The sequence below is a fragment of the Cyprinodon variegatus genome, unplaced genomic scaffold (assembly GCF_000732505.1).
Source record: "Cyprinodon variegatus isolate N-32 unplaced genomic scaffold, C_variegatus-1.0 Scaffold98, whole genome shotgun sequence".
Lineage (NCBI taxonomy): Eukaryota > Metazoa > Chordata > Actinopteri > Cyprinodontiformes > Cyprinodontidae > Cyprinodon > Cyprinodon variegatus.
The window spans coordinates 1,064,477-1,088,629 of NW_015150551.1; the positions used below are offsets into that span (position 1 = coordinate 1,064,477).

The following is a 24,153-nucleotide window of genomic DNA, read 5'->3' on the forward strand; positions in this document are numbered from 1 at the left end:
GTATTTATGAGACAGTGACATATCTGTAAAAATAGTATTTGTGTGGGTATGAAAAGTAGGATATTAGACAGCCCACAAAATGCTGAGACGTTGCGTGTTTAGGTGCATGGTTTAGTTTGGTCAAGATATAGCATTTAAACAAACATCCTGTGCTGTATAATAATCTTAGATTAAGGTCTATTCTGTGGATTTTTTCCTTCTGGTTAATAGCCGATTCTGTTTTCCTTCCTGACTCTGACTCCAAGTCAACTTTGTAGTTTCCAATGTCACACTAAATAGACATAATAAAGATAATGGACACTGAGGACTGGTAAAAAGCACACAACGGATCCATAAATACAAAAAATATCAGGATGGAGATATTTGGAGGAGACCTAGAAGTACGAACAGGCAGTTTATTCTCTGTAGCTTGCCATTTCATGAAAACAATAGTCACCCATTCGGAGTGAATCAAAAAGAAACCCAATAAATAACACATAGAGCAGAAGATTTAAAAAAGTTGTTACGTGAACCATTCATCCATCCATCCCTCCCTACTTGTTCTCCTTCTTGCTTGAATTAGATGCAGAAGATGACACTAATTATGTATCAGAAATATGACTGAAAATAAACAGAAACTTAGAATAATTTTATTAACAAAGCAAAAACATGGCCAGATAAAACGAGAATACCAAAAAAGCATATCAAAACCATAAAAAAAATATGATTCATAAGATCACCAAATATTCTGAAATACATGGAACAAGATACAGTCATTCTAATGCACACACAAATATATTTGTGTCTGGGAGGCTGGCGATTTATTAAATAGTAAACAATCATTCCAACCACTAAAAAAAGTAAACATGCTCAGATGGCGACGTCATCCGCTGTAAGTAATCTTAATAACCAAATCAACACAGACGACATTTTTACCTGCACAAATGAAGGAGCCCTGAAAAAGTATGCTAGATAATTTTAATTCAATTTGGACCTTACAGTAATAGGGGGAATGTAAATAATCTTTAATATCTCTGAAACAACAGCAGCACATATGGAAGAGCGTCTTCTTTAACATAGCATTCAGCTGAGATGGAGTTGCCTTTATTAATGAAGGTTAACCTACATAGACAAAGCGGCAGAGGTTTGCACTAGATAAATAACCTGTGAAGCGAGGTCAGAGCTTAAATGCATGCTGGGAGATTTAGTTACAGTCTACCTCTATGCAGTTAGACTAAACAGAGGAAAAATTCTGATATAAAGTGTGAAAAGTTATTTATATATATATATATATATATAAACTATAATGGATGTTTAAGTTGATAGATGTGTGTTAGTACTGCATAGAGAAGAGTAATATAACAACGCACAGTACAGAGAAATATAACAATGCCAAAATTTGCTATTCGCGCCTTGTGCAAAAATTCTTTTCAGGCTCATAAAGGACTAAATAGATGGGACGGTTGGTTTTATTGCTTTGCTTGGAAATTTTTTTTTTTTTTTTTTAAGATTAATACGTCTTTTTTGTTGGGTTTATACTGTAAATTATATGACCAGGCGACTTTCCCAAATTTTATGACTAAATAAACATAAGTACACTTCTGCTAAATTTTACGCTCAGACAAGTGTTTTTCTCTTAAGCTGAACTGCTCATTGCATCAATCTAGGACAAATGTTTCGTGTAAATAAGATTTATCTGTTGTAAACATTAGAAACAGATTGTACAGCTGAAGCAACCAGACTGCTGGATGATTTCCACAGATTCAAGGTTCAGGGTTACTTTATTTGTGCCTAAAGATTCAAAATATACCTACACACACACACACACACTGGAGAAAAAGAAAAAGAAAAATCTTAATACATCAACATGCTAAAAACCCAGCAAAGGAAATATCAGGACACAAAAAAAAAACTACATGCAGAGTTTCCTAAGGGCTCATCCTGAGGCCCCTCTTATTTAATATCTACTACACATTTTGCCTGGATTACAATTAAATAGAGAAAAAGATACCATAACTAAGCGGATGACACAGCTTAACATTGCTACATGGCGATTGCACGGTCCATGCCAGGAGACAGCTCTGGCATTTCCTTTAGAAACTTAAAAAGTTATGATTTTGTCTAAAAGGCTTCCTGAATATTTCTTTAAAGACTTGGTAATCTGTCTTTGTAAACTCAAAACTTTGAGGGAAGTAATTAATATATATCCAACAATATCTACTAAATTCATCTTTTCATTATTTTGGCATTTAGCAAATAATTTCATAATCCTAAAACTGTTTTAAAAAATCCTCCAATTAAATGCCAGAGAGTGAGTGAAAAATAATGTGTAAGTGTGTGTTTAGGTTTTAAACAAATTAAAATAATTAAACAATAATAAAAAAAAAAAAACAATGGAGAAAAAGACACCACTGAAAAATAAAAATCTTTGTTCAAAAGGAGTATTAAGAAGACAATGTTTAATATGTTAAGTGACCATACAGTTTGTTAATCTGTTTTCAACTTTAAATAAATAATAAATAAGAAATAATGGATACACAACTTTAGAAAGACAGTGAAATCAGAACAATTTTATACTGAAATAAAAAGATGAGAAGCAGGCTGTACGATATGACTTCTCTATTTATCCCTACAGGGAATTCCTTAAATTTCATTGTTTTTAGGAATTTGGAAAATATTACAAAGAAATAAATTCAATAATTATCAAATTCTGGACGTTACAAGAAAAGAAATCACTGCTGTCAAACTTTAGAAAAAGATTCGCTCTCATTTTTAAGGTTATACAGCCCTTTAGACACCATGGGGACATGTTTGGTTAATGATTTTCTTTTTGTTTTGCTAAATGCCTTTGACCAATGAAATTCCAGGAATCAGATAGACGCCTCCCTGTGGGATATTTAAAAAAAAAATGACAATAGCCAGATCAGATGACTGCATAATACCAACAGTGAGGTTCAGTGAAGTATCACCGTCCGGGTATATTTTCACCTCTGATTCTAAAATGTATTGGTGCTTCTTGTTGGGTCTTGCTCTGGTTGTTGTGTCTCCCTTAAATGGAAGCGTCCTGGAGCTACAGCAAAACGCTTGTCCCAATTTCTGGTACAGCTTCAAAGGCCGCTGCTACAAGTATGTTGGTAGACAAATGACCTGGGCAGATGCTGAGCTCCACTGCTTATCAGAGGGGGGCAACCTGGTGTCCATCCACAGTCTGGAAGAACACAACTTTGTCAATTTCATGATCAAGAGCTTTGATCCTTCTCAGACCTTCACCTGGATTGGACTCTCTGATATTCACAAGGAAGGATCCTGGATGTGGTCGGATGGGTCTAAGGTGGACTTTCGTTATTGGGATGCAGGACAACCAGATAATGCAGGTGGAAATGAACACTGCGGACACACCAACATGTTCACGTTTCATAAATGGAACGATTATGTCTGCTCCAATACATACGCTTTTGTCTGTGCAAAAGAAAAAGATTGTAAGTAGCAGCAAAGAGAAACCTTTGATTCTATTGTACGACTTAAACCTGTTCTGAAGTCATGAAATATGAGTAAAAAATTGAAGATTGTGTAAGATTTTTGTGAATTGTTTTGGCGATAAAAAATAAAATGTTATAGCAAAATGTTTGCCCAATTTTCTGTGATGCAAGATATTCTAAGAAATGGCTCTGTCTGCAAAATGGAACTGAAAAGTATAACCTGAGATGTTTTAATTGGTTCATGTCATTTTTAGGGTATACTTCAGTGTTCAGAGTTTTCAAAGCAGTAATGGTACTGGTACTAAGACATGCTAAGGAATATGAGTTTATACTATATATATATATACAACTCATAATTCTGATATAATTATATTATGAATTTTATTATATATTTATTTATATATATATATTTCAATATATATGGATGGCGTTGCATATGGTAGATAGAGACCCAAAATTCACAATTATAATTATATATATATATATATATATATATATATAATTACTACCATATGCATATTGTACTACCATATGCAACGCCATCCGAAGCCACTGTCGCCCCCCCAAAGTACAGTATATCAGGGACCACACAGCTGCCCTCTCTGGCACCTACCACTGTGTTATACTGGTTGATCTAATATTTTGTATACTAAGGTGAAATGAACGGGTTACAGAACAAAGATTTTAAGTAAAAAGGAAAAAGAGATGGGCGAAACAGAAAGCGTGTGTGCCAAGTGGACAAAATAAACCAACTTATAACATCAAAGATTATGAAACTTATTATATAGGCAAATACATTTTGAAATGTAATTAAATAACTGTAAATGTATCATGAAATAAAGAAATATATATATAAATTGTATGGTTCTCACAATAGTTTTATTACATGTTAGTGCTCTTAAACAAATTCTTGATTAAAAGTAAGCAAAAATCTAGCCCTTTATTTTTTTAATTATTATTTGTTAGCATTTTTTTTTATCTATTTTTTTATATATTTGATTGCACCCATTTTTGCATTTTTTTTACTCTTTGTTTTTAGCCTTTCTGTTTGTAAATTGATCCGTTTCTTTTGTGTACGTTTGTATTAATAATAAAAAGAAAAAGAAAAGGGGGAAAACACGAATGTGTATGGAATCAGACAGGCGGGGTTTGTGGGAAATCCATCCAATCAGAGGAGAGGATCCTGCAGCAGCTTTTGTGCTGAAACTTCTCTGCCACGTAGAGAAGAAGCAGGCTGCTGCAGCTGCTTTTATGTCTGCTGATGATCTGCGTGTTTCTGCTAACATCTCCCTGAAGCTGAGTGTGACAGCATGTTCATGGTCGTGTTGAGCCTGATCGGCTCTGTCATGCTGGCATCCGTCTGCATCGGGAAGCTTCCTGAACCTGAGGTGAACATAGAGGTTCTGCACAGACCCTTCATCTGTCACCGAAAGTCCAAATACGGAGATATGCTGCTGGTGCATCACGATGGGTACTTTGAGAACGGAACGATATTTTACTCCAGGTACATGTTTACTGACTCACTAATGATTCCTTAAATTTCAAACAATTTGTAAAAAAAAAGCTCTTGATGTTTTCCTAATTAATCATCCGCCGCTGCTTCAACATGTTCTGTGAACTAGAACAGTGTTATTATCCATTAAGTAACAATAAATGATGTTATTTCTTCACATAAACTGACCATCTGTTGATCAACTTGTTTGTGAGAATTAGTTGTCATCATATGCAGGGGACCAGGGACCTTAGAGTCATGGTTTGGTTTTGTTTCATTGGTGTTCAGTTTTCATTGATTTTATTTTGATTCTTGTGTGCTAGGTATTTTTGATTGTATTTGAGTTCTTGGATATTTTCCGTTAGCCCTCTTGCCAGTCTCCTTTTCCCTAGCTCCCTTCTGTTCACACCTGCTCCCAATCTACAAATTTTTTCTCAAACACATTCCCAATGAGCTGTCAATGAGCAAGAGGCAGGTTACACCCTGGACAGGTCACAAGTCGCAGGGCAACACAGAGATTTTTTTTTATCAACCTAACAGTCATGTTTTTGGACTGTGGGAGGAAGCCAGAGTACCCAGAGAGAACCCAAGCATGCTCAGGGAGAACATGCAAACTCCATGCAGAAAGACCCTGGGCCGGGAATCAAACCCAGAACCTTCTTCCTGCAAGACAGCAGTGCTACCCACTGCTCCACTGAGCAGCCCCTCTTTGTTTCTCTCTCCCATATGAATCTCCTCCTGTTCAGTCACTCTTTGCTGGTTTGTCGCCATCACATTGTACCCTTCTTGTTGTGAGTATTCTTGGTTTTGAGCTTTTTTTTTTTTTTTTGTGGAATTATATTTTTGGATTTTTGCTTCTGTTCAACTTTTGTCATTAAAACATTCAAGTAACCACCTCAAGCTTTTGTCTGCATTTGGGTCCTGTCAAACCTCCAGATGGAACTTTTTTAATAAAAACTTAATAAATAATCATTTTATGTAGATATTAGTACTTGTAAATATCAGTTTTATACAGAATGATTATTGATACGAGTAGGTAAGTAATGACGATTGAAAAGATGTTTGCCCCAGAACTCAAACCTGAAAGAATTTTATCCTTTTTATCTAGAAAGCACAGATGTTTGAATATAGGCATCTATTTGTTTGGAAAGGCTGTAGGAAAGGATAGTTTGTCTTTATTTAGAAAATATGGATGTTTTGCTCGTTAATTTTGCTGTTGAAACAGTTTAGATTGACCGTGAGGTTCTGGCACTGATCCACTACCTGCCACCCCTCAGTGTACACTGGGTAGTGCCTGGTCCCCCTTATAAAAAGGTTCTGGCTACACCTCTGATTATATGATCCTAGTTACTGTGTTTACCCCCCATAGAGAAAGCGTTGATATATATGCTCATAAATACACTTTAAATCTAGGCTTAAGATTACTTTAATAATTCAGACATTCCAGTGAAAGCTTCTTCTACTGCTGTATGAATAGTGCTGTACTCCCTCCAGCCACTTGTTGCTGCACACAACCAGGAACGCTGTAATCTAATTATTTCCAAAAGGTATATTAGTTTCAGTAATTATTTAAATCTACTGCAAAGTTTTTTTGTGTTTTTTAATTAAATAGGTGCATGAAAATCAAAATGATGAATGTTGTAGACTTTATTAGTAAGCCTGTTTGTTTGGTTTGGTGGAAGTTAGTTGAGGACCCAAATACAGAGATGAGGAGGCAGAGCTGAGTTCTTGCAGATTTAACTAAGATGCAGAAGGCAACAGAATTACAAATCCTGAAACAATAAACAGGAACCAGGAGACGCCAGTGAGAAACACACATGCGGATAGAAGCAATGAAGAGAACCCAGCAATGAGGGACTGCACAGAAACTGTATATATGGGAGACTGAAGACAGACTGGGCTAATCAGCTGATAGGGAGCAGGGGTGGATAGAAGTAACTAGAAGGGAGCTAGAGGAAAGGAGACTGGCACAAGGGGGCAACAGAGAAAAACTGAAAAAATACAACACTGTTTAAAACACAACAAAACAGAGTGACATAAATCAAAGTGAAATTGAAAACTCAAAAAGAAACTCAAACAGAAGTCCACAAAGGGCAGAATCATGACAGTATTGTTTTATTAGTAAAAATTTCTCTTAAATCTTAAATTGAAAAGTATCTTGTTATTGTTCTTTCAATTTATTATGGTATTCTTGTATTAACACAAAAATTATTGTTTTTTTTTTGTTTTGTTTTGTTATTTATCATCTCTATCTTGTGAGAATATATATGAATCCCCAATGCCTGGGTCCTGACTCGGTAAACAGAATCATCCCTAAGGAAGACAAATTATCCTGATAAACCAGAGATCGTGCCTGACACTTAAAACAGCTATATGTGCTTCGTGGAACCTGGTTAGGATTGTGGAATAAAATCTTTGAATATAAAAGCCGAAGAGGGCATAGCAGTATTGTTTTATACATTTATAGCTGAATTTTCCCCCAAAAAAAGTATTGTTGGCCAACCGTATATAACTGGTGCTAAGCAGGTAATTTCAAACAGGTTATTTTGATACATTAGATCTTAATTTTGATGGTCTAGCTGTAGAGAAACCAGGAACTCTGACTGTTTTTCTTTCAATTCAGTTAATTGGTATAATAAAAATTCACAACAGATATCATCTCAATGCACTTTATTCAAGAGACAATTCGGGTATTATTCCTACACATTTTCTATTAGTTCATTCCACATTTTATATTGTAAAAAGATGTGTAAAAAACTGCTTGGATATAAAGCCTTTTCTGATTCTTATGAAGTGTCCTCTTTCTCTTTTTGTCCCCACCAGTCGAAGGAACAATGAGCAAGCAATGTGGTTGACGTTGGGCATCAGGGAAGTAATCAAAGGCTGGGATTTAGGCCTACAGGACATGTGTGCAGGAGAGAAGAGGAAACTGGTAATACCTCCATCCCTTGCCTATGGGAAAGAAGGGAAAGGTAGTGAGAACTTACCCTATTTTCAATGCATGCTACTACTACTGCATGCTACTATTACTGCAATATGCTACTACACATGGTTAGTCTCTCTCCAAGTGATTAATGTATATTTCATAGTCATGTTTTCAATGGTCTTTCAATTGGCTTTACTCTGTGACATTCAGCTTTGAGTCAGCATGAAGCATGCAGACAGTACTGTGCTTTACTCGGGTAAGCACAACCTAAACTAATCAAAACCATAGAAGCTATCTCTTTTATATATATATATATATATATATATATATAAATATAACTTAACATCCATAATCTTAGCTGAGCTACTAAAACCACCTAATTACAATATTTTAAAGTAATTTTTTGATATATATATATATATATAAAACTTAACATCCATAATCTTAGCTGAGCTACTAAAACCACCTAATTACAATATTTTAAAGTAATTTTTTGATAATCTGCCTATTAAAACTGACTTGTCGCTATGTTATCTGTGATTAGGTAAAATCCCACCTGAGAGCACACTGACTTTCATGGTTGAATTGATGGAAATCAGAAATGGTCCAAGATCACATGAGTCCTTCCAGGAAATGAACCTCAATGACGACTGGAGGCTCTCCAAATTCGAGGTAAACACTATTATTTATTTTTTGTAACTAATATAGTCTACAGTGTCCTGAAAATGATTCAACCCTGACTTTTACTGATTTTCTATGCTTTTGCCTTTTACTTACTCAAATATTTCGCATGGACAAGGACAAAAACTAAACCTAGCTAGTCATATGTGAAGAAATAATAATTCCCACCTAAACCTAAGAGCTGGTTGTGTAATGCTTACAGCAAAACCTATATGACCGGATTTCTGTTAAGCATTATACTAAGCATTGTATTTTATATCAGTTCGTGGTTAGTTTAAATGACAAATATATATCATATCATTTGGAAATTACTCTTTGCATCAACGTTTGATATATTTCTCTGAACAGCTTTTTAGTTTAAACAAAAAAAGCAAAACAGAGGTGTGTAAGGGTATGAAAACTTTCTGTTGTAGTCCATAAGTCATCCATCCCTGTGGTAAACATATGTTTGTTGCTTGTGATCCTAATTTCCCTTTTTTCCTATAAAGATTCAACATAATCTATCAATACAGAACATTTATTTGTTTGATTTCTTACACATCTCATCTTATGTCTTTCACTCTCTAGTTAACCCATCACTTCCTCTATTTGCATCTTTTAGGTAAAAGAATATGTTAAGAAGGAGTTTGAGCGCTATGGCTACCCACCTAATGATACTTTACAAGAGAACATGGCGGCGGACATCTTTGAAAAAGAAGACAAGAACAAAGATGGCTTCATATCTTCAAGAGAGTTTACATACAAACATGATGAACTGTAACATCTTGGCTGGATTAGCTGTGTTGTGTATCTTAAGATACAAAGTTTCTCAGGTTATCTAAGCAGGACGCTTGATTGAAAAATGGAAAAATGCAGTTTCTAAAACTGGTTGGATCATATATTTTAAGTAGAATGATTTGTTTATAAAGTTTTCCAACTTTTCTAGACCATATTTGGAGCTAACAGTGTGAGAGTGTTGGCTCTTACTGATCCATGAGCTGTGAAGAGAACCAGGTCTTAGAAACCAAGAATTTCAAAGAAAGGAGATCATTTAGTTTTCTATTAAAACATAAGATCAGGAGAAGCTACCTGCTCTCTTCAGAAGTAATTCCACCCTTGAAAAGTGCTTTAAATGCAACCCTTCATTCACAAATTATTGACTTTTCTGCCATTGATGTAGATAATGTAAAGGTCTGATTGGAACTGTGGGTCAAATGACTCCAATGCATCTTAAAAAGTATATATTTTAAAGGTCTTTGTGGTGTTTAAAGGTTATTTTACCATAGACATTCTGTTTTTATTTGTTTTTCATTCTTTTTTACCCTGATAGGTTTTTAAAGGTAACATATTGAATCATTTTTTAAAGAGAAACTTTTACACTTTTCCCAAAAGGGGTTTCAATCTTATAACTTGAATTTGATTGTATATTAAAAAATATGTTAAATATAATACCATTCATTCTGTATTCAGCATTAAAATGGTATTAGTTTTATAAATTTTTTGATTATTTGTTTTTTTTCTAGAAATACAAAGGTGTGCCTCTTTGTTTAGCATTTCAAACCAGATAGGATTCTTAGTAAAGAGCCATGACACCTTTATCAAAGCCAGGTATTTAATATAACTGTTTGAAGCTGTCAACATGGTTTAACAACAAACTGTATGTACAATTCTGTAGATTTTTATACATTTCCAATACTTTTTCTTTCACTTCTTGACATCAGCCTTTGATAGCAGAAAGCATCAAATCAATAAAATAATTTGTCCCAACTTTAGTTTGCTGACACTTTCACATTTAACCAACAGGTGGCGCTGTCTTCTCAAAGGTTAAACATTGGGTGAGTGGTTTATAGCGAGAAAAACAGAACTCATTATTTACTGACAAAATATGAACATCAAACCCGCCATTTATCCCTTTCCCCACATGTCTGTCATAAACCTTTTTCTAAAAATGAAATGTTACATGACAACAAAAGGAAAACCAGTAAAAAAAAAAAGATTGCTAAATAAGCAGGTTGAGGATTGCCAGCAATAAAATTAAGTATTCATAAAATATGTTTGTTCTTCAATCCCATAATGCAGCACAACCACTAAAATGTGCCATTTTTTCCCAGTAAAACACTAAAAAGTTTAACCAAATTCATGATAAATTCTACATAAATGCAGCAAAGACTTATTTAGGTGTCTTTAAAAAGTTGCGCCTTTAAATGTAGTAAACAAAGTACAGATGAGGTAATGACAAAAATATTTTAGTTTCATTCTTCCAATAATGTAAGAATTTATAAAAAAGAAAAAAAGGGGGGGGGACTGTCCCTGGGGGGGGGGGGGATTGTCCCTGGACTTTATGTGTAGAGACTGCATGTAGATGGTTGAGCCCTCCTCCTCACACACATTGAAAACATTCCGCTGCCAAAAGGTCAGAGGTCACACAGTCAGTATAAGGCCCGACCCTGTTTCACTCCCTCATACAATCATGGAGTATTTGAAAACATACTGATCATAACTGAGTCTCTTTGGCTGTTTTGTGAGGATCTGGAGCTGTCGGACAACCGAGGAGGAGCATCTTAGGAGCACGAAGGAAACTTGAGGATCTATGACTCATCTAAGGTGTGTCCTGATCCCAGGTGGTTTGGGGTTCACTGAAAAAGAAAGCAAACAGATAAAAACCACAGTGAGCACTTGAAGATAGCGTTTGGAAAAATCCACAAGTATCAAGTATATAAAGTCATATTTTTTAGGCTGCACTTATATTTTCTGTGTGCTTTTTAGAGATTACTTTCTACTAGATCAACACAGTTACATGAAGTGGATGTAAATGTTGTTGCAAAATAGCTTTAAAACATTCAGACTGGTTGAAAGTGGCTATGATAAAGAACTCCGCTGAAGAAAAGGATTCACACAGCATGATGCTGCCATCACTGTGTTTCACAGCTAATTATCTGCAGTGTTATTCTTCCCCTCACAAATAGTTAAAAAGCATATTTGTTCACATGTTTGTTTTATACCCTACGGCAAACTAAAAGCAACAAGCAAAAAAAAAAAAAAAATACTTGCTGTTTTTCTTCAAGGACTATATTTTTGGACAATATACATTTTTTCCCACCTGGATTGCCAGTTAAGATGGGAGCCTATCTCTTGTTACCATAAGTTTGCAGCTGTTTTCAGTTTCTTCTTACAATGATGAACAAAATATCTTACGAGAGCTGGGAATATTTTTCTTAAACGTGATGCTGGTTCCAACCTCTCAGGTTTGTTGGTTAAAATTTAAGATCCTTTTTGTTTGTTTTTTTGTTTTTTTACAAACCTCTGAGAACATCACAGAAGATCTACGTATTCTAATTAGCCAACTTCTGAAGGCAGCTTTTTGCTTTGAGTTTTATTTAGGGGAACCAGAATTAAGAAGCATAGTACAAAAGAATGTAAGGAACCATTTTGATCCACAATTATACCCACGTTAATGATCCAATAACTTGCACTGTAGTTTGTGGATGTATACCATGACAAAATGTAAAAAAAATTGACATTTGCAAGGGACTATGAGCCTAGAGTTTCTACCTCTGTGTTCTTTACTTGGGTAGATCCGAGGAAAAGGCTTGAATTCTTCGGGTGGGGGGAGGTCTTCTATCGGGTGGAACTGGAACTTGGATTCAAAGTCTTCAACTGGAGAGAAAAGATGCATATAACTGTTAAAATGCAAGTTTTAATTAAATAAGACCCGAGTTCTGATTCTATAACATCTGGACACAGCCGGAACCTTCTTGCGGCAAGGCAGCCATGCTACCTGCTGTGGCTGACACTAATTAAATGCATAAACTTATTAAATCTATCTATAACAAATGCAGGTATCGTTTTGCAAAATAGGAACAATTATTTTTTTTTATAAAAAAAAACCAATGAAAACTTTTAAACCTCCATTTTTACAGGTTAAAAAAATAATTTTATGTTTTATCAAACATGTATAATGCCTAAACAGGGCAGATCTCTAACAGGTTCCTATTTACAAAACAAAGACAAAGCCAATATTCAGAGGTTTTAGAAAAATTAAGCACTCATCAGAAACACAAAATACATGAAAGGCACAGGAATCAAAAAGTATTGTACACTCTTTTTCACCCTCGATTTAATGTGCAGGGAAATACGGAAACTCTACCCATACTGTGGAGGTGTCCATTCCTGAGCATGAATGGGGGCGGAGGGGGAGGTGGTGGAGGGGGGAGAATGCGGGTGGACAGCTCTGTGGTGGGGGAGCGCGCCGGAGGAGCTGGAGGAGGAACCAGCAGCCGATCCACACCTGTCAGGGAGATGAGGCACGCCAATTAAGTGGTTTGATCTGACTAGTCACCATGCTACCTTCTAAAGCTGGCCAACACATGTCAAATATTTCTGTGACTTTCAGGTTACTCTGAGAAAATGCAGTGTTTTTCATAAACTCTCAAAACACATCCAGACCACAGGGTTATGTAACCCTGCTGGATTTAATGACAAGGTGTGAGAGCTGCCAGAGATTCCAACCTTCACAAAGAGCTGCTTCTGTTTGCTTACACAGAGAGAGAAATCTGAGGAGTTGATCCAAACCCTTTTTAATCCAAACGATTTTATGTTGCATCTTCCCACTGGTTTTACTTATGGCCCTTTATTAATGCTAAAATCCCTAGCAGTTGCAGGTTGGAATTGGGGACGTCTTGTCAGAGCATGTCAACAGTGTTGTACTTTTCCTGCGCTGACATAACAGATTACATTTTTAACACTGAGCATTTGTATCCTGCTTGTTTTTTATTCTCCTAACTACAGAGAATGTATTTCTTATTAAAAGCCATCCAATTGCTGGTATAATGAGGATAATGCAAACATTTTTACGATAAAAAGTTAGCATTTTATTTGCATTAAAAGGATATTCGGAGGGCACATAATAAACTGAACCGGGACAGTCAGAATCAGCCTATAGAAACTTTATAAGACTTCAGTGTAATAACCTGTTGCACCTGATGATTTATTTGATCCATTCTTTTTTCTATGATTATGCTACATGCAACAAGGGTTTTTTTTAAAAACTGCTATCTAAAGCCTTTAATATATTCCATATACGGTATAAATGTTTATGTGTAATTCTGTTGTGTTTTTTCAAACACCCCTTACACTATAGGGTTTTTTTTATTTTAACTTCTGGAATAAAAGAGAATGGAGAAGGAGGAGGTGCAATTAGCTTAGGATTTAACTGCCTTTCTGTTATTGTTTCCCCAAAATGTGACTTATATAGGTGAAAGCTGACAACTTTCCCCGTCCTATAAAACCTCTGTGTGCGGTTTTGACCCTCAGGTTATCTATAACAACCTGCATGATGCATAAAGCTGTAGACAGTAAAGTGGATATAAAAAAAAGGCTTCCCTGCTGACATCAAAGACACAATTTCACCACCCACCTAAACTTCTTGGCACAGATGGTGGCCGCCGAGTGGGAACGTTGCAAGGGAAGGAAGGAGGCAGGGAGCGCATGGCTGGTGAGGGCACAGGGGCCAATTTGGGTGGAGGTGGTGGAAGGTTGGTTGGGCAGCTTGGGGTTAAAGATGTAGGTAAAAGTGGAGGAGGCGGTGGTGGAGGAGGAGGTCCGAGGGGGCTGTCACGCAGAATAGGGAACCTACATGGTTCTGAGCAGGCAGCGACGGGAGGTGGAGAGTAGAAGAAGCAACCTGAGGAGCGGTCCCCTGGGATGGAGGAAGGAGGCGGGGGAGGGGGTGCAGAAGGATGGGCCACATATGAGTGGTGAGAATGCTGAACAGGTAGCCAGGTGGGTCTGGTGATCTGGGATGGAGGGGGAGGAGGAGGAGGGCAGGAGGGAAGAGACGGCGGTTTGCTGGCCGGTCGCTCCTGGAGGGCCTGAGGCGGAGGAGGTGGGGGAGGAACGGAGGGAGGGGCTGGTGGAGGCGTTGGGGGCGCGGACGCAAGGAAAGATGGCGGGTGTTTGCTGCTGTGAGACGGGGAGGGAGGAGCAGAAGAAGGAGTGAGGAGACGCTGGGAGGAGGTATGTATCTCTGCCGCCTTGTGAGACTCTGGAAGGCTGCTGGAGTCGGTTGGTGTAGGAGGATTCCACTGTGGCCTCAAAGAGGCAGCAGAGCTCGACCGGGACACTTTATAGAATACAGACAAGGAGGAGCATTAGGGTCATTAATAAACAACGGACGGGTCTATTAAGCATACAGTACAAAACCCACGAAAAAAATACTAAACCCACCTGGTGTCTTGCCTGCTAAGTCTCTATGACCTATAGGCCTGAGGGTGGGAAACCCTCCTGAAAAGAGTCCGCCTAAGCTGGGTCCTGTGGGAGCTATCCCAGCTGATGAACTATGAGTAGCAGCAGCATCTCCATTGTTAGGCTTAGGCTCTGCTACCAAAAACAATCATATATTATTAACATTTCATTAATACTATTTCATCAAATTCAATAAATATGATAGAACCCTGTTGATAGAAAATGATGAATTTACGTCTGCTCGTGGGATCAGATCTTAGTCCAATCAGAGGATCATAAATAACAAATATTGCCTAAACAAACAACATATTTCTGTTTTGCACTGTCTCAAAGCATTTTGTAACAATCAGTCCATTTCTATGTGCACAGCTGGTAAAATGACATTTAAAGCAGTGCAAATAATTAGTTAATTTAATAAAAATGTTTTTGAAAAGTGAAATTGTTTAGACAGAGATCAGAAATTACACGCAGTGTTTATTGGCCTCTGTGGGCATTCCTTACTAAAGTTTAACAGGGTCCAGTTTGTGGTAAGGTGTTTAAAAATAGACCACAGACACACATGACCCCCCTTAAACATTTGACCTACATATTCTTCTCCCCGTCTATCATCTTTCATGTCCTTCTTACATGAACGCATCACATCAGGTCATTTTAAAATAGACTCCCTATCAAACCTCCTCAGGATTGGAGGATAAGGTCGTGGGACTTACTATCAACTGCAGGGGCACTACGGTCATTGACCTGCGTGACCTTCCTGAGTTTGGCGCCTTTCTGGATGTCGGCCAATAGGGCATTCCTTCCACCTCCTCTGCCAGGCTGGAGCTGAGGAGGCTCTGAAGGAGACTGTCACACCGAAAGGAATACAGATGGGTCTTAAAACAGTAGTGGATGAACATCAATTGGAAAAACAATATATGGATTTTAAAAATGCTTTTGTGAACTTGTATTCAGGCAACAACTCTGGGCGTATCACCATGTGTAAATCTGAACACTGAATTTAGTCTCCAATGCAAAATGCCTTAAACTCAATCAGACTGAATGGAAAGCACTTGTAGCAGTTCCAGTCTTACTAGTGATTCTTAATTAGAATCAAGCCTGGCCATGTAAACATAATTAGTTATAAAATAACCTTGCTTTAAACTGCTGTGTGACTCGATTACTTATGTATCATTGGTCCTCTATGCACTATTTACTCACTACTGTTCAATAATAGCCTTCATAGAACAGCAGGATTTATACTATGATCAAATTACACACAGGTGGACTTTATTTATTGGATACGTTTAGGGCTGCAACTAGAGATTAATTTGCAAATCGACTATTTGTTGATAATTTTTTCAATTAATCATTAATAATCGAAAAAGCCAAACTTTTCTTGAAGATTCTTTACAAAAGTAAACCAGGTAAACTAAAACTTTTCTAATTGAGGAGTACTGGATAGAGCATATTGACAGACGACAAATGTTTTTTATCTTGATACAAAATGTTTATATATTTTTTTACAATTTTAATATGATATTTGCTCTAAGTGGGTTTCTCTGTCAACTACGGTAAAGGCATGTTTTACAATCTATACTCCATTTAACGATCAATGGATTACTAAATGAGTTGATGATCATTTAAATAATCAATAATCATGATTAATCCCATTAATTGTTTCAGCCCTAGATATATTACTTCTAAAAGTGCATTGTCATTTTAATAGATGTCTTGTATGTGCACAAAGAATCTGGCATTAAAAGCTGCTTAAGACTCAGATTCTACTTGCTTTTATACACGTGGAGCGTGAATTTAAATGCACTTTTTCAGCTAAACCATATATCCATTTTCATCCGCTTAAGTTTTTCTACTTTGTCATGGTGTATCATGCAAATGGATTACTTTTAGTTTGCAGTTATTAATGGTATAATCTGTATCAATGCATATTTAATTAGGTATATAATGATAATATGCAATAAACTCAAGTCCACCTTGTTAATGTGTAAAGGCAGAGAGGTATCTGGTAATCTTCATATTGTAAATCAAAAAGATATTGATACAAATATTTCAGGCAATAAGAAAATAAGCAAAGAGAAAAATGTTTATTCATCATGAAACTGTATACTACACACAATCAGGATGACTTTAGATTACTGAGCTGTTTCGTCACTGTGTACCATGCATCAGCACATTTGAAGAGAGGACACTGTGAGTCCACCATGGAAACATAACACCTTCCTGCCACCCAGAGACGGCTGCCTTACCAGATCTCTGTGTGTTTGTTTGCAGCAATCAATAATGCAAAAGCTGCATCTAAGTGTCAGCGATACGAACACGACAGAGAACAAACCAGAGGTAGAGAGGCTAACCTGTGGCAGGGAAGCGGAGGGCGGAGGTGGTGGAGGGGGACCTGGCGGTGGCGGTGGGGGAGGAGGTGGGGCTGGCATGCTGTAACTGCAGATACCTGCTGAAGACAATGCACACTTTATTACCGCAGTTCCTTTTGTACATCCAGAACATCCGATCTTTTTTTTTTCTGGTCATCTTAGGCGCGCTGTGTACATGAGGTCGTGGCTTATGACCTCCTGGCCTTTTTTCCTGGACGGAAGGACCTATAGCAGAAAACAGGAAACAGAAAGCACTCCATCCTTTCCACAGAAACCTGACACAACTCTCCGCCTCCTATCTAACTCTTCTTCCCACAATACCCTGTTGCTGGGCTTGTGGTGGAAACAATGGGGAGTGTTGTTTGAGAAGCACTGGACCCCTACCCTTCAGTCACTGTGTGAGCTCCCAGTTCAGTTAATGGAAGAAAAACACATTGAGGAAAGACTAGAGGAAGACGCCACACTGTACAAACATGGTGCTCCTTTTTTCTGAAAGTACTCAGCAGTTGTTACATCCAGGATGTCTTCTTATCAGTGACCCACACCAGCTGAGACCCATGAGGAACTCAGCAAGTTCTAACCAATGTTGTCCTGCAGAGAAATCTGCTCACTAAGAAACATTTTAGATAAGTCTAACTGCAGGCATCGTGATGTTTTTCTACACTCATCCCTTTCTGGAATTCACTCCTCCTCAACAATTTAATAAACGCAGAACAGAACCTGTATTGTTGTTAAACCAAATTCCCTTCTCCTCTGTTTCTATGCACAGTTTAAGCTCTGCATATGTTCGAAAAACACACAAATTGTTCAGAGTTTATTTCTATCTTCATATTAAGATGCTTCTTTGATTCTGCATGTTTAGATGTCAAAAGGGGGAAAGAGTTGACCTTGGTTAGCTGAGCAGGTGCTGCAGAGATTTTAAATATGCTATCTGCACCTGGCTTTCTTGTATTTCACCCATAAAGTTGTTTGGGCTTCCAGAGACTGAGAACAACACATGTGCCCGAGACAAGTAACCAGACTGTTTACAGAGTCGGTCTTTCTGTATTATAGTCAGATGAGATTCAAATTCAGCATTTTGACCCAATAGCAAAACTCTGTGTGTGTCAGAAAACTAAAAGTACCCCCTCCGCTTCCTATTATAAAGCACAGTGATGGCAGCACCATGCTTTTAGGAGCATTTTTTAGCACAGACAGGAAAGCTGGTTAGAGTTTAAGTTTAGAAGATGGTTGGAGCTTAAAACTAGGAAATACTGCAACAAAATCCATTAGAAGCTGTGAAAGATTTAAGATAGCAGAGATGAACTTTTCAATATTACAAGATTAACAGACAGATGAGAAACTGGAGGGTAAAATGCACAAGAATTGCCCAGTCAAAGACCAATTTCAATTCAGAAACTGAGCCAAGTTTAAAAGCTCATCTTCCCAGACATATTTCAAACAGTCTGATAAGTATGAGATGTTTTGCAAAGAGAAATATGCATAAGTTACAGTCAGAAAGGCAAATGCAAATGCATATTGTAAAATAATTATGTGAAAATCGTGTTTGATTGTCCTCTTTAAATCCAGTTTAAATTTGAGCTGGTCTACGTACTGTTAAATTGCAGAAGTGTGTGGCTGTAAGTAAAAACTTTTCTTTCATCAGATCTAAAATAAACGTGCATATGTCGGGTTTGCAGGAAAGAAAAAAAATCAAATTGTTAAAATAAAACGCATAATAATAAATATATCTTACCTTGCAAAAAAAAAAAAAAAAAAAAAAAAAAAAAAAAACTTTCTGCAGAGACTGCTTTAGGGCTGGTAAACTCAGCACAGAAGTTTCTTCATAGGTGCACAGTTTATAACGGAACTGACAGAGTTATTTTAGTCAGATGGACGCATCAGACCAAACGATTAATCCAATGTGGCTCCTGTAAACGCCTTTAAAAGAAAAAAAAACTATTTTTTTTTTTTAATCTCCTATCCATGTCCACCGTTGCATTACATGTCCAGTTTGTGCAGCACTGGTCCAGCTGAGCAGCAGTAGAGGTTGGTTTTTACCAAACGCGCACTGCAGGAGGCGCACATTACTTAGCCACACCTTAAAGCCACATAAACATAGGACCAATTGGAAGACATATTGCTTTGTCGCTTTCAAAAACACATAAGCAGTTAATTTAATTGTTTGTACCAATTTTTTAGGGGAAGACCAGTCAGTGGGGATTTAATTCATGCGAAATCATCCACTTTTAAAACAGTTTTAACCCTTTTTATCCTCTCTACCCTACTTTCGCAGCTATAGTATTACACAAATTCGCCCTCTTGCGTTGGAAATACGACATTACATCCCCTCTTCACTAAGAACATTCATCTAGAAACCATGCAGCTCGTTTAACCTGTTGAAATTTAATGACCGTGAGATAATTAATGCGGATCAAACTAAAAATACCATGTGATTTAAAGGAAACAATGCCTTATGACCCTTGTATGCACTTTATGCCAAAACACACCCTAAACCTTTGCAGATGCAAAGGAATGCAGAGACACAGGTGAGGTCCTCCTTAAAGCTGAGGGATTGACTTTCGCTGGAGGCTCTGTGAATAAATGATTTGTGCTTGCTGTCTCTCAAACTTACTTCAAAAAGACACAGTCACAAGACACTGGCATTTGTTCTACAAAATGGCATGATTTAACTGTTTACTTGTATTTCTGGGTTTGCTTTTATTTCCAAAGAGACCTAAGTGATGCTCTCTACCAAGATGAGAGGATTTAAAATAATAGTTATCCTCTATGTACTCAGCTTAAGAAACTCATCAGATTATGAAGCACAACCAGACACAGTGTTACAGTCAGCCGCTGCAGATTTATTTCTCACTTTGCCTTTATGCAAGGCATTCACAGATGATCCAAACTACACAGCTCCTGTTTACAAGATCCCCACATCTTTTTTTTTAATCTTTATCTGGGCATCAGAAGCACATTATTTTCAGTAGTTTTCCAACAAACTGTATAAGACATGCCTGATTTAATTCATCCTTCATAAAAAATACATTTTGCTCTTTGCTGGTAAGTGTTGTGCATTTCATTAACCTTCATTAGAAATCCTTCAAACTGCTCAGAGTCCATCGTTTTGCAAAAGCCTTGCAAAAGGTAGCATTATCCTTCATAAAAAAAATTAAAAACAAATAAAAATGATGTTTCAAATCATCACCATCATTTAAAAACAGTATTTTGCGGATACATTCATTATATTCAGAGAAAAATAGTTTTTGACTGCTTGTTTGTCATGATTTCATTAACTAGGATGGTTCAGGTCTAGGTTTTGGTCATTTCAGTGGGCATCAAGATAAATGAAGGTTTTTAAAACAAAAAATAAAGAAAAAAAAAGTAAAATTAAAGTGGTCTCAAGATCACAAAATAATTCCCCTGGTACCACTTACTATCATCCAACATCAGATTAATGAGGCCAGAGAAAGTATAGGATTGAGTTCTGTGTTAGCATGAAGTGCTGGCCCTCCCCAACTTGTTGCTGTTCACTGTAATTCATCTTGCTGAAAGTAGGCAACCGTGTTTGGTTTTATTTTCCCCACTTATGGAAAAGATAAATTTAGAAATTTCAAAACATTTCTGGCCACAAAGTAATCTGACAGTTTAGGCGTGTGAACTTAATAAGGAGCCCCACCCATAACTCTTCTGTCTAAAACTACAGTTGGAAAGTACCAGAGTGGGTTGGTTGTGGCCCGTCTGTGAATGCCTCCACACTGTAGTACTCACTGTTCAAGTTGCCAGTCTATTAAAACATGCTATACATTTCTGTTTCAAATTCTTATGTCAATAAAGTGATACGCACACTGAGTGCTTCCAATCTGGCCCGTACTCATAAAGGAAAGTGCTTTGTCATTTCTCTCATTTGTCCTTTAAGTCTCGTCTGTGGCATTCTGCATGCAAAATGGTTGAATAACCATTGTCAACAAGCATGCAAGCATTTGTAACACAACTCTACAAAATGCCCAATCATCTTAAAAATATATATTAGGTTATAGCTCATATTTAGAATTTGCATTATTGGGATAAACCAAAACAAACATCACCAACATTCTGTACAGTACAATGTCTCATGAAATCCTCATTGAAATCCCACTTCTTTTGAAGCAATGCAGTGAAGCAGTCTTTTTACACATGCAGCCCTCTCCTCAGGGTCACCGTGGGTCTTCCCTTCCTGACGCTGCACCCTCCCTTCCCTTCTCCTCGATTGGAAGAGTTGAACGGGGCCTCCTCTTCTCCTTGAAGCGTCCTGAGCGGGATATCTTCATGTTCCTGCGACACGTCGTGTCGTTGAACACCGACTCCAGCTTGGAGTCGTCGAAAGTTTCATCGCTGAGGAGGTTGGAGCCCTGCGCGGGAACGGTCTGATCAGTGGTCTTGGAGGCAGAAGATGGTTCTTTTTGCCAGTCTTGTTGCTGTTCCCAAGGGTTGAAGTTTGGGCACAATGAGTCTCCAGTCTTTTTTGTTTTTGGGATGAATACCTTCCACCACGGGGCCCTCTCTGTCATCTTGAACTGGTGGTTGGTTCTGTAAAAAGACACATTTTTAAAGTTAGCCTTATGGGTTTAGTACAGCTTAATTCCACATAAAAAATGCAGAAGATCTGAAGAACATCAGTACATACTGTATACATATGACAGTAAATAAAACCTTTAGTGTTGGATTTTTAAATTAAACCTATAAAACCACTTTCAGGTTTTTTTTTGTTTGTTTGTTTTTTTTACATTTTATATGTTAAAGTCCTTAAAAAATAATGAAGTCCTCAAAGAAAGCAGCTATTGATATTACCAGAAAACACCTGATTGGTGCATCTTTATACAGAACAATAATGACATCAATAATTATTATAATAACTAAAAAGGTATGATGTATTTTTTTTGGTTTTAGTTTTGGTTTAGTTATTATTAACAAAAATAAAATAACCAAAATAACCCCTATTTGTGCAAGATCTGCTCTTTCTTAAATTAAAAATAAATGCTACAAATTAAATAATGCTTGTTCATCTGCTTATTAATCCAAAAATTATGAAAGATAAAGATTGAAATGTTTAGAAAGACAAAAAAATAGCAACTTTACTGTACTCTTTTCAGCACTCCTGTTATCTGCTCTAAATCAATGTCTTGCCGCCTCACTAAACCCCAGACATGTATCGCCTTAACCTAACCTGTAGAAAACACAGTTTTGTTTTCAAAGAGTTCCTTAAACACCTCGTTTATACTAACATATGTCATTTTAAGCCAGGGTGGCCCAAATCTTACCCTGAGAGTTTTTACTATATTATTTATTGAGATGTTTTTGAGAAAAAAAAACTCAGCTAAACACAAATAAAGGATTGAAAGTTGGAATTGGATTTTTTTTTTTTTTATGAATTACAAAAAAAAAATAACTATAGATTGTTAGTTGCACTTGAAATGTATATTTTAAATAGCTTTAACTTATTGAGTTTATCTTTGCTATTATTTTTAAAAGTCTTTTTTATTCCCCAGTAAGCAAATACATGATCTGTATTAAATTCAATCATTTATGAACACTGATAGGATTGGAGGCCCTAAGCAACATCTCAGTTTGCTCTTCTTTAAATATCCTTTACAAAGCTGCACTGCTAAATTTGTGGACAGAAAAACAAATCAAGAAACAGATAAATTACCTTTATTTGTTCAATAATATACACACTAACCCTTGATTATTTATAGGGTATTAGTTTGCATGCTTTAATCAACAGATAGTTGTGTTGCTTTTGGTTTAGTTTGACATATTTCACAATTTTAACTAGGATGTATCGACTGATCAGAGAAAAACTGGCCAATTCTGAACACTTTATCTATATTTACCAGAGCTCAGAGAGAACTTTGACACTCTGCATCAGAGCCAAACCTTTCCCTTAAAACACAACAAATCTCAGGCCAAGCTCATCTGTCATGTCAACACTGGGATATTTTCGCTCTGTGGGACCAAGTTTCACCAGCCAAACCAATGAATAACCTGTGTAACCATATTTAGCCTTTCTGTAAAACTGGTTCAATGAGTTTTGAGAACAAAAGCAAACAAATCACAATGAGAATCACATGTTGAGATAATGCACAGGTGAAAATATAAATACATTAATTTAACCTTACCTGAGATATAAAACAATATGGTGACAGTCTAATGTACCCAAACCGGTGGGTTAATATTAGGTAAGTAGTGCTAAAATATCCCCAGATTTAGGATGATGGTATCGTTTCCTTCTTGGAGCGCAGACCAACAGTGACAACAATCCTTTAAATGGTCGATGGGCAATCCATTCTTTAGCAGAACAGTCCACAGCCCTGCACACCAAACCACCAGCCTCTCTTTTATTCAACACTTCTCCTTCTCTCTGACAACTCTGGAGTAAAAAGGACAAACATATTTATAAGGAGCGGCTTCACCTCCTCTAAACCAGCAAGTTTCCACCCGAAACTTCATCTGGTAGCACCTGTTCTCCCCGCCGATTGGCTGAGCCGAGCGGGGCGCGTGAGAACAGCCCAGGTGAGTCCAGAGTCGAAGTGGGCGGGGCCTACGGTTGCTTGGTAACATACCCCATGGGAGCTAGCGCCTCTTCCGCGGAAGATAACGCACAACAAAAAAAAAGGAGTCCTTTGTATCAGGTTTACCCAACCCATGCCGGGGAGCCAAATTATGTTTAGGCTGTTGCTGGTTATACAAAGGAGTGGAGCAGAGTGGCGAGAATTTAATTCTTTATTCAGCAGGGGGTTATTTACACTGCTCTGCATAAAAACAGCCTACATTCAGGAAACTGGAGCTTATATAGATAACTTTAAAAGGTTAAAAACTTGGTGAAATAGCCTACTTTGAAAATCAAAATGTATTACCTTTGTAACATTCAAAAACATGGATATTTTGATGGCAAAAAATGAATGTCAATTTAGTAAAAAGAAAAAATAACAAAAGTGCTTCTGTAAGAAATTTACCTAAGTTAACAATTATATATAATTGTTAACT

At 37.0% G+C, this 24,153-nt stretch overlaps 4 protein-coding genes across 5 annotated transcripts; 2 read left to right on the forward strand and 2 right to left on the reverse strand.

Moving 5' to 3' along the window:
- The first annotated feature begins 2,980 nt into the window (after positions 1–2,980).
- On the forward strand, positions 2,981–3,466 carry LOC107084337 (lactose-binding lectin l-2-like). Its single transcript, XM_015374132.1, has one exon. The coding sequence runs from the start codon at positions 2,981–2,983 to the stop codon at positions 3,464–3,466; it is 486 nt and encodes a 161-aa protein (XP_015229618.1).
- Positions 3,467–4,662: 1,196 nt separating this feature from the next.
- Positions 4,663–10,516, forward strand: LOC107084320 (peptidyl-prolyl cis-trans isomerase FKBP14-like). Its single transcript, XM_015374110.1, has 4 exons — positions 4,663–4,962; positions 7,774–7,922; positions 8,421–8,548; positions 9,159–10,516. The coding sequence occupies exons 1-4, from the start codon at positions 4,769–4,771 to the stop codon at positions 9,315–9,317; spliced, it is 630 nt and encodes a 209-aa protein (XP_015229596.1). The 5' UTR covers positions 4,663–4,768; the 3' UTR covers positions 9,318–10,516.
- Positions 10,517–10,860: 344 nt separating this feature from the next.
- On the reverse strand, positions 10,861–17,205 carry LOC107084321 (WAS/WASL-interacting protein family member 3-like). Of its 2 annotated transcripts, none has more exons than XM_015374112.1 (7): positions 17,128–17,205; positions 15,490–15,622; positions 14,762–14,911; positions 13,953–14,657; positions 12,684–12,824; positions 12,089–12,193; positions 10,861–11,172 (listed from the first exon to the last, which is right to left on the reverse strand). In XM_015374112.1, exons 1-7 carry the CDS (start codon positions 17,203–17,205, stop codon positions 11,132–11,134), a joined length of 1,353 nt encoding a protein of 450 aa, XP_015229598.1. In that variant the 3' UTR covers positions 10,861–11,131. The 2 variants fall into 2 exon arrangements, with proteins under 2 accessions (XP_015229598.1, XP_015229597.1); XM_015374111.1 differs by having other exon boundaries at positions 14,762–14,914.
- A 2,771-nt stretch (positions 17,206–19,976) lies between these two features.
- LOC107084326 (proline-rich protein 15-like) lies at positions 19,977–23,603 on the reverse strand. Its single transcript, XM_015374119.1, has 2 exons — positions 23,286–23,603; positions 19,977–21,696 (listed from the first exon to the last, which is right to left on the reverse strand). Exon 2 carries the CDS (start codon positions 21,675–21,677, stop codon positions 21,324–21,326), a length of 354 nt encoding a protein of 117 aa, XP_015229605.1. The 5' UTR covers positions 21,678–21,696; positions 23,286–23,603; the 3' UTR covers positions 19,977–21,323.
- Between the last annotated feature and the right edge of the window lie 550 nt (positions 23,604–24,153).